Source organism: Sander lucioperca, chromosome 6, assembly GCF_008315115.2.
Source record: "Sander lucioperca isolate FBNREF2018 chromosome 6, SLUC_FBN_1.2, whole genome shotgun sequence".
Lineage (NCBI taxonomy): Eukaryota > Metazoa > Chordata > Actinopteri > Perciformes > Percidae > Sander > Sander lucioperca.
The window spans coordinates 21554151-21564150 of NC_050178.1; the positions used below are offsets into that span (position 1 = coordinate 21554151).

General features: G+C 42.1%; 2 protein-coding genes and 1 long non-coding RNA gene across 7 annotated transcripts in view; 2 read left to right on the forward strand and 1 right to left on the reverse strand.

The window, feature by feature from the left end:
- The window catches only part of rpl35a (ribosomal protein L35a), a 7217-nt gene extending 1597 nt beyond the window's left edge, over positions 1-5620 (forward strand). Inside the window, exons 3-5 of the mRNA XM_031303825.2 lie at positions 1-96; positions 629-773; positions 5531-5620. The exon at positions 1-96 is cut by the window's left edge and continues 57 nt beyond it. Of these exons, the coding sequence (XP_031159685.1) occupies positions 1-96; positions 629-773; positions 5531-5554 (265 nt within the window). The 3' untranslated portion in view covers positions 5555-5620. The remainder of the gene's footprint in view (positions 97-628; positions 774-5530) is intronic.
- Positions 5621-7037: 1417 nt separating this feature from the next.
- On the reverse strand, positions 7038-9308 carry LOC118495255. The gene is made up of 2 exons (XR_004897594.1): positions 9276-9308; positions 7038-7128 (listed from the first exon to the last, which is right to left on the reverse strand). It is a non-coding gene; the product is annotated as an uncharacterized LOC118495255 (long non-coding RNA).
- Positions 9309-9661: 353 nt separating this feature from the next.
- Positions 9662-10000, forward strand: part of abcc5 (ATP-binding cassette, sub-family C (CFTR/MRP), member 5) — a 36617-nt gene continuing 36278 nt past the window's right edge. Inside the window, exon 1 of one of the 5 annotated variants that reach the window (XM_036002075.1) lies at positions 9662-9902. The gene's annotated coding sequence lies outside the window, so the exon portion shown is untranslated. Of the gene's footprint in view, positions 9924-10000 lie in introns of all 5 variants that reach the window. The other 4 variants (XM_036002074.1, XM_036002072.1, XM_036002073.1 and 1 more) reach the window with 4 other exon arrangements.

Sequence of the window (10000 nt, forward strand, 5' to 3'; positions counted from 1 at the left end):
ACACACGGCTCTCCTGAAGCTGGAGGGATGTTACAGCAGAGACGAGGTGGACTTCTACCTCGGGAAACGCTGCGCCTACGTCTACAAGGCCAAGAAGTAAGACACACACACTAAAACATTATGGGATGGATCCCTACAGAGATAGAGCTTCTAGTTAAAGAGTAAGATCCTTTTAGTTTAACATGAAACAGCCCCGAAATCACCATCACCAAACTACACCAGACTCCATGTAAATAATCAGGACTTTTAGCGTGTATAGAGCCAGCATATTTCCACCAGACTCCATGTAAATAATCAGGACTTTTAGCGTGTATAGAGCCAGCATATCTCCACCAGACTCCATGTAAATAATCAGGACTTTTAGCGTGTATAGAGCCAGCATATCTCCACATGTAAATGGGTGAATTAAGGGTTTATTTCAACCAAACCAGAGTGGTGATTGTTGGAACAGTGGAAAGATGAACCAAGACGGCTTTTGATAGTTTAATTTAGTTTCCGTCCACTCTGAATGAAGTGTGTTTTACCATGATAAAAGTAGTGATTATTTACATGGAGTCTGGTGGGTTTGGTGATTTTGGAGGTGTGTGTGTGTGTGTCTCTCTAACCGAGCCCTGTTCTGTGTCTTTAGGAACACGGTGACGCCGGGCGGTAAGCCCAACAAGACGCGTGTGATCTGGGGGAAGGTGACCCGGGCCCACGGCTGCAGCGGGATGGTCCGCGCCAAGTTCAGCAGCAACCTGCCGGCCAAAGCCATCGGACACAGAGTCAGAGTGGTGAGTTCAGGGACGCCAGGCACATCTACACCGCTACGGTTGGGTTTTTAAGAGTTGAAACATTTATCAGATGAAGACGTGTGTGATGTTGTGGTATTATTCAGGTTTTAGAGGCGTTCTCTGGACGTATATCTGCGTCTCAATCAGGCTTTTCACTGCAGGTTGTGAGTTCACGGTCAGCTCTGTGCGTATGCTAATTGAGGAATGAAATGTCTTGTTAAAATGTTTACATACATACGCACAAACACAAACAGGTGCGCACACAGAGACACACACGAACTGGAGTTGGTGACATTTTTGTCACTTTGTTCTGACTTTGTGACAGAGGGTTATTCCTTCAATAACAGAACTTGGTAAGCATCGTGTTTAGCACGGCTGCAGGAAACAGGAATATTCACTTTCATTAGCCGTGTAAACAGCGGAGAGGAACGTTGTGTTTTTCAGAATAAAAGACTTAAAGCTGATATATTATCAGGGGTGTGATTCTTCCGGATAACTCCAGAAATCTGGCTCTTCCGACTTAAAAATCAGGCTCTTGTAAATCATGCAAATCCGGCTCCTTTTGATTTTTTTTGCGGAAGGCACAGTTCGGGTATTGGTGAATGTAATGACCGCTCACCGTGCCTGTTGTTCCTGTCTTCATGTCACGCCGTAAGTAGTCCGTTTGTCACGATGGGACTTCATTCAGAGCAGAGCTCCACCAAAGAGCCTGCGATCGTTGTGGAAGGTTATCTGAGAGGAACATCACGAGCGCCAAAACGTACCGCACTCTCCCGGTGACCATGCTGTCTGTGCGTTGGGCCGCACCGCTGTCCATCAGTATTAAGTTGAGACAGTTTTGTGAAGTCTGTGTACGGTATTCTCTGACGCTACCCGAGCTGGCTATGTACTCTGGTAAGAGTCGCTGCAACCTTCAGTTGTAGTTCAACAGATTTATTAACATCCAATTCCAGCAGGTGAATACAGTGGTTGCTGCTTGCGATAGTACGTAATTGTGTGTGTGTGGTTTTCTGTAAAATAAGGAAATACAGAATATGTAAATATAACCCGTACATAACAAATGCACATATATATAGATTAAAGAGGAATAAGTGTACAATCACTCTGCAATATATGTACTTATAGGCAATATACATAATTGCCATGCAGTAAGTAGTGCTATGGAAACAACCAAACAATACTGGATAGTAATGGAAATTAACCCAATCCAATGTAGTAAAGGATACAGGTTAGTGTGCAGTTACCTCTATTGGCCACTAGATGGCGCTCTAAGACCACAAATGAACATAGCAGCAACATACAGGTCCAGTAGTCACGTGATAGACCAGCGGAGCGAATGGCACGGTGAAATGCACTTCAACAATACATGCAACGCCAGCATGGACATACAATTGTTCACTTACGTTCTCAATAACGCACACGGCAACACAACAGAAGCTTTATCGAAGTATCGTGCAACTTTAGGAGCAGCTGTACTCATGTCCGCAGAGAACTACAAAAGGAAATGGCAAAGTTGCACATGTGCGCAAATGTGTGAGTCCAAGGAGTGACGTAGGCTCATCAGTCCAGCAGGGAGTTTCCACAAGTTTCATAACCTGTAAAAATAATACGTCTGGTATGTCGCGTTAAATACTTCTCCCCGTGTTTTGGTACGGGTCATTGTAACAGCTGATGTGATCCGTACGGGAGCAGCCTACGCCTGAAAGTCACAGTTGTGAGTGCTGTAGCCCTGACTCCCTGAATAAGCAGAGATGTCTCGCTGCTAACGGCAGCAGTAAAACTATCACTTTCACACTATGATGGTTACGTTTACAACAATCTGCAGTTCACGTGCATGCCCAACTGTAGGGGCGGTCGGTTACTCTACTCAATATTTCAAAATAGAAAACGTTACACTTCATAATGTTTTGTATTCATAACATAATATTGTCACAGTGTTCATACGTTTTGGAAAAACCTGGAAAAGTTAGGAAATTTAAGAAATGTAAATTCCAGGCCTGGACAGGTTTTGGAAACATAAAAAGACCCAGAAAGTTTGGAAGAGTCATGGAATATTTACCACAGCATAATAATATGATTAATAAATGTATTTCACATCGTCTTAACCTCACTGTTATATTCAGGTCGACTACCACTTCTATGATTTAGTGGATTAATGGATTAGTTGATGTAATCGACAGAGCTGTGATCTTTGAGAGGTGGTTAAGACTAGAAAAGCACAATATAAATGTAGTTAATGAACCATCTGTAAAACTGAGTTTCTCCACAATTAATCCTGCAAAAGCACCACTTTAAATCTTGTGTTTACCAGAAATGTGCTCATAAGTTTCTTGGAAATGAGTAATTAAGCATCGCACGCAACTAATCGATTAATCGACAAAATCATTTAAGTGTTAGTCGACTAAGAATTTCTTTAGTCCAGGACAGCCCTACAAAACATGCTTAGGAAAACAAACAGTTGGGTTTAGGAAAGAGACATTGGGGAAGGCTTAAAGAAAAATAACAACAACAAAAAAAAACGGCTAAAAATCGCCTTCCACGGGACGTGAACCCGGCTCTCCCATCCGCCACCCAACCAACCTCCTGACTGTGGATTTCCACAGGATGCAGAACGTCTGCGGACCGGCTCCGCTGAGGAACGGCTGCGTGCTCCGCCGTCCGTCAACACCCACCAGGTCCGGATTTGTTGCGTAACGGCTGCGGCCAGCCGACCACGAGATCTCGCGAGTTCACGTATGTTCGCACGATATAACAGGATGTAGTTTCTATAAACAGAACCACAAAACCACCACCAGTTAGTTTCCATCCAGAGGAGTAGAGGGGAAACTACTCTGAGCTGTGTTTTCAAGGTGTAGTGCAGGGAAATATGATCCGCCGTGAGCACGCTGGATTTTACTTTGAAAATTAACCAGATTTTTATTTTGTTTCTGTGCTCGACTTCCTGTCCCGCACAATCTGAATTGTGCTGAATTGCTGCGGAGCTCTCCGTCGTCCGTCAACAATAGAAGCTCTGGTATCTGCTCCGGAGGGCTGGGACCGCCGGAGCTGGGACGGAGTCGGGACGCAGACGTTCTGCAGTCAGTGGAAACACACACACTGACTTTAATGGAAACCTAATGACTCCACAGACATTCCGCATCCAGTGGAAATTGCCGGTTATGTGGACCAACGTCCCTTTATACTACTCGCTGTCGAAAATTCACTCGTAATGTAGATCAATGGCGGGCGAATTGCGTTGATAAACGCACTAAAAAGCGTTTGTGCGTCTTGATAACACGCCTACATGGAATATTAATTGGCGTGTCATACACACGGCCCTTCATGAGATCAGCCTCTCCGTGTTGTGAACCTGAACATGTTGGTAGAACATCACAGGTGGTTATGAAGATTAAGGTGGTTCTGTATTTAACATTGGTCTGAATATCTGGGGCTTGTAGACCAGACCCTCCAGACCTGAGCCTGTCCTCTGAGATGTGATGGGCGTGTGTCTCCAGATGGTGGTGCCTGGGCCGTGGTCATGGCTGCACCACCTTTAGTTTCCTCGTCTACCTCGCCGTACGGCGTACTCTCATCGCAGGACGTTGGGATGTTGGTGCTACAACTTCTTTGCCGTTTGATAGAAAAGTAAACTGTGACCGTTGTCCTTTTACGTGATCGTTACCGGCCGAGCCTTCCCCTTTAAGACAGGTGGTCATGTGACCTAACGTTAGTAATAATAATAATAATAATACTTTTTATTTAGGGGCGCCTTTCATAGCTCTCAAGGACACCTTACAGTTAAAACAGATAGTTATAAAGGCTGCAACTAACGATTATTTTCATAACCAATTAATCTGATTATTTTCGATTAGTTTGATCTCTAAAAATGTCAAAACATGGTGAAAAATGTGGATCAGGGTTCCCCAAAGCCTAAGATACAGTCATGTGAAAAGATTAGGACACCCGTGCTGAAGTTGACTAAAAAGAGGAATTAAAAAAATGAAAATTGGTGTCCTTAAAGGTTGGAGTTTTTCCTCTTTTTTTTAATTTTATTTCTAATGTTTTTATTCCTCTTTTTAGTCAACTTTAGCACAGGTGTCCTAATTTGTTCACATGACTGTAAACGTCCTCAGATGTCTTGTTCTGTCCCCAACTCAAAGATCTTCAGTGTCCTGTCCCAGAGGAGAGAAGACACTAGAACATACTCACATCTAACACGCTGACACACATCGTTGCACCTCTAAAAATGGTATTATAGTTAAATTAAAATAGTCGGATGGGGTTTATAATGGAAGTCAGGCTCTCTGTGTGGAGAAAAGTACGACACAGGGACGCACAGGCTCCTCCATGGGGGGGGGGGGGGCTACAGTAGTCTCTGCAAAGACGAGCTAAATCACCTGATTGTGGGTGTGTGTGTGTCTCTGTATGTGTGTGTGGGGTCTCTAAAATGTGGATCAGAGTCTCCCAAAGCCCAAGATAAGTGTCCTCAGATGTCTAGTTCTGTCCACAACTCAAAGATCTTCAGTGTCCCAGAGGAGAGGAGACACTAGAACACATTCACATCTAACACGCTGGAATCACCCTGGATTACCTGATTCATCAGCTCTACGTCTGTCAGACGGCTCACACTTCATCTGGAGTCTGCATCTGTGTCTTATTGTGACAGTGTGACTTCCTGTGTGTGTCTTATTGTGACAGTGTGACTTCCTGTGTGTCTTATTGTGACAGTGTGACTTCCTGTGTGTCTTATTGTGACAGTGTGACTTCCTGTGTTCCAGATGCTGTATCCCTCCCGAGTGTAAAGAGGAACCATCAGCAGCCGTCGATGTTCTTGTTTGTACAGAAACAATAAAAATGATCCATCAAAACGCCGCCTGTCTGTCTCTCCTTCAGACCGCCCGTCTGTCTCTCCTTCAGACCGCCTGTCTGTCTCACCTCTAGACCGCCTGTCTCTCCTCTAGACCGCCTGTCTGTCTCTCCTCTAGATCTCTTGTCTCTCCTTCAGACCGCCTGTCTGTCTCTCCTCTAGATCTCTTGTCTCTCCTTCAGACCGCCTGTCTGTCTCTGTCTCTCCTCTAGACCGTCTGTCTCTCCTTCAGACCGCCGGTCTGTCTCTCCTTCAGACCGCCCGTCTGTCTCTCCTTCAGACCGCCCGTCTGTCTCTCCTCTAGACCGCCTGTCTCTCCTCTAGACCGCCTGTCTCCTTCAGACCGCCTGTCTCTCCTTCAGACCGCCGGTCTGTCTCTCCTCTAGACCGCCTGTCTCCTTCAGACCGCCTGTCTGTCTCTCCTCTAGATCTCTTGTCTCTCCTTCAGACCGCCTGTCTGTCTCTGTCTCTCCTCTAGACCGCCTGTCTCCTTCAGACCGCCTGTCTCTCCTTCAGACCGCCTGTCTGTCTCTCCTTCAGACAGACAGGACAGCTGAAGACGTGAAAGGTGAGGGAGAGGGAATGACCTGCAGCGAAGGGCTGCAGTTCAGAGTCGAACCTGCGGCCGCTGCATCGAGGGGTTAAACCTCTGTGTATATGGGCGCCTGCTCTACCAACGGAGCTATCTGGGCGCCCAAAAGTCTAAAATGTAAACATCAGGCCTTAGAAAGTCTTGTAAATACTTGTTTTTATATGTATGAAATAATTTTAAACTGGTCTTAATTTTCCTCAAATGCTCACTGATGCTGACCAACCAAAATACCCAAAGTACCACAGAGGGGTCCATGAAACGCTCTTCACACCAACAGTTAAGGATCAGGTCACTACTTTCATTTGATTTGATTTGGTGTTTATTTTCTAGAATTATTCTGACTTCCCTTGGACAGTCTGATTATCCATCAACACACCTTCCTCTGATCTTAAATATTACTTTCTGCTTCTTTAACTCAGACGTTGGATATCATTTCATACAGGCTACATGAGGGGTAGGGACCATAAATTCCAAAAATGAGGAAACTAGTGGTAATAAGTTGTTGGTGTGTGATCGTGGAAGTGGGAAAGTAACGTCAAATGTCAAAATGCTACAAAAACGTTGGGCGGGAAAACGTCAGGAGACAAAAACGCGGCAAAATTAGGGACAAAAGTGTCCAAAAAAAAGTATTTTGTAATTAACGACTTATTTTTCTGGGTCAAATTAACTTGTTTTTTTTCCAATGTTGTGGACGTCTTTTTCGACATTTCTGTCGCTTTTCACCAAAGTTCTTTTGTACGATGTTTGGTCACATTTTTCCTGCGTTTTGAAACCATTTCTGACATTTTTGTCTCTTCAACTTTCTTTTATAATTTAGTTTTCTTCAAATGCTATTGACTAAAACACCCAAATTCATTTAAAGTAGTGACCTGATCATGTATTTAACTTGTGAAGAGCGTTGTAAGGAACCATCCATGCTATTTTTTGACATTTTGGTTGATTAAAAACCCAAATTTCTGATAGAAACATGTTGAATATGGGTCAGATTAGACCTGAGGTCTACAGGAAGGTTTACAGTTAATGTTTAAGACTCGGAAACCCCCAATTATCAATGTGCTGAGTCATACTGGAGTGTTCCTCTTATTTTGTCCACCCCCTGTTAGTTAAACAAAGACAAAGAGACAACAGTAAATGTGTTACTGTCACTTTAAATTATATTGGTCGTTTTTCTATGTGACGTCACTGAGTGACAGCAGAGGCCGGCAAAGCATTCTGGGAGATTGAGGAAGTAAGTGGGTATTTTTGCCCTGAGACTGATCCTTCAGACCTGTTTAAACAGTCCAGATTAATATCACAGTACTACAAACATGTAGTATACAGTTTATTCAATAACACAGTACTACAAACATGTAGTATGAAGTTTATTAAATAACACAGTACTACAAACATGTAGTATGAAGTTTATTAAATAACACAGTACTACAAACATGTAGTATGAAGTTTATTAAATAACAGTACTACAAACATGTAGTATGAAGTTTATTCAATATGACAGTACTACAAACATGTAGTATGAAGTTTATTCAATAACACAGTACTACAAACATGTAGTATGAAGTTTATTCAATATGACAGTACTACAAACATGTAGTATGAAGTTTATTCAATAACAGTACTACAAACATGTAGTATGAAGTTTATTCAATATGACAGTACTACAAACATGTAGTATGAAGTTTATTAAATAACACAGTACTACAAACATGTAGTATGAAGTTTATTAAATAACACAGTACTACAAACGTAGTATGAAGTTTATTCAATATCACAGTACTACAAACATGTAGTATGACGTTTATTAAATAACAGTACTGCAAACATGTAGTATAAAGTAAGAAAAAAACCCTGTTTGGTTCTTAATATTTGTGGATTACTAGTTAAATAAGACAGAATTAAAATGTACTCAACGGTGGAAAGTAACCTATTACAATTACTCACGTTACTGTAATTGAGTTTTTTTCTCTGTGTACTTTTACTGTTAGTTTTGTGTGTAGTTTTTGTACTGTACTACATTTTAAATCACATCAGTGTAGTAAAAAGAGTAAATAAAAAAGCTCTGTAACGTTGTTTTGAGAGAAAAAGTGTGAATATTTCAAGAAAAACACGTTTTATTGAAGACGCCGTGGAGAAAACTACACTACCCACAATCCTCAGCCTAACAGCAGGTTTCCATGGAAACGTTCACCGAACCCCGCGAACAGCCACTACTGAAGTAAGTCTAATTCTGTTCCTTTTGACCTTTTTTTGTCCGTTTATCAACGTTTAAAAGTGTTAAAAATCAAACGTTTTCTCATCATGTTTCCTCTCGTAGCTGGTTGCTGTGTTTACAGACTTAAAAACTCTTTATATCAGCATTTAATGACACGTTAATGGACATATTGAATGTCAGAAAGTGACTTCCAGAACCAAGAATCGGTTTAACCGTCGACCAAGCACCTTTTCTGGGGACAATCTTAAACGCTTACCGTGGAAAAGCTTACCGTAGATTAATGTACCTAAACATCGATCAATTATCACCAAAGTTCTCTCTCATATTGCTCCTCATAACCACTGACAGCTGTCAAAAAATCTAAGCCAAAGTCCTATTATTATAGACGTTAGCTGACATTAAGCGTTTCTGCTTTAGTAGAGCCTATTGTAAGGAAAAAGTTAACGTGAAAAAGCAATGTCAGATAACGTCTATAATAATTGGACTTTGGGTTAGATTTTTGACAGTTTTTAGGTGTTATGAGGAGCAATATGAGAGAGAAATTTGGTGATAATTGATCGTTGTTTAGGTACATTAATCTACGGTAAATTTTTCACGTTAAGCGTTTTTAGATTGGCCCTTTTTCTGGGTCAAGATTAGAAATTTGAACTTATTTCTTTCTGTTTGTTTCTGCGCTTTTTTTAAATTATTTTTTGCGCCACGTTTTTGAAGCTTTTTCCAAAATATTTTATCATTCTTTTCAACGTTGTTTTATCAAGTTTTCTCTCCAAATGCTACAATACATTTGAATAAAACAGCGAAATTCAATGAAAGTAGTTAACTGGTCATGTATTTAACTTGTAGGGAACCATCCACGATATTTTTTTTTTACAATTTGGTTGAAAGAAAACCCAAATTTTTGATATAATAACTTTGAAAATGGGTCAGATTAGGTTAAGGCTTCTGAACCCTAAAAAACCTACACAATCAACGCTGTTTTTATCCCTTTCTGTCGCATTTTATGACGTTTTTACTCTTTTTCTGACGTTTTTGGATTCAAAAATTACAATATAAACAATCCAACATGTTCCAAAAGCAGTGTGATCCCAAATTGGGGATTTTATAACATTATTAACAACATCGGCAACCAAGAGTGTCAGTGAAAGCTGAAATACATGAACGCTGCAGCAGTGTCTGCTGATGCTGATGCTGTGTGTTGACGCATGCGCAGTGGCCGCTCGCGGCTCCAATCTACCCTGACAGACTAAACTCAGAGCAGACAAAAGCCCACAGTGCTGCCGTCATCTGAGGGGGAGATTTAGGGGGAGGGGGTCTGGCTGGCTGGCGTCACGTAGCTAAGACTCTACTTCCCATGATGCATCGCTCTGCTGCTGCTGCTGCTGCTGTGAGCCTGAGAGCTTCAGCGAAGAGAAGCTGTTTACTGCGGACCTGAAGGAGGACAGGCATCACGAGAGACACGACAGATCAGAGAAAGACAGACAGGTGAGACGCACAGACAGACAGGTGCGCAGGCCACCGACCGTCAGCTGATTTCTGTTTTTATTTGGCCTCATTTCCTGTTTGACGCTCAGAAGGCGAGG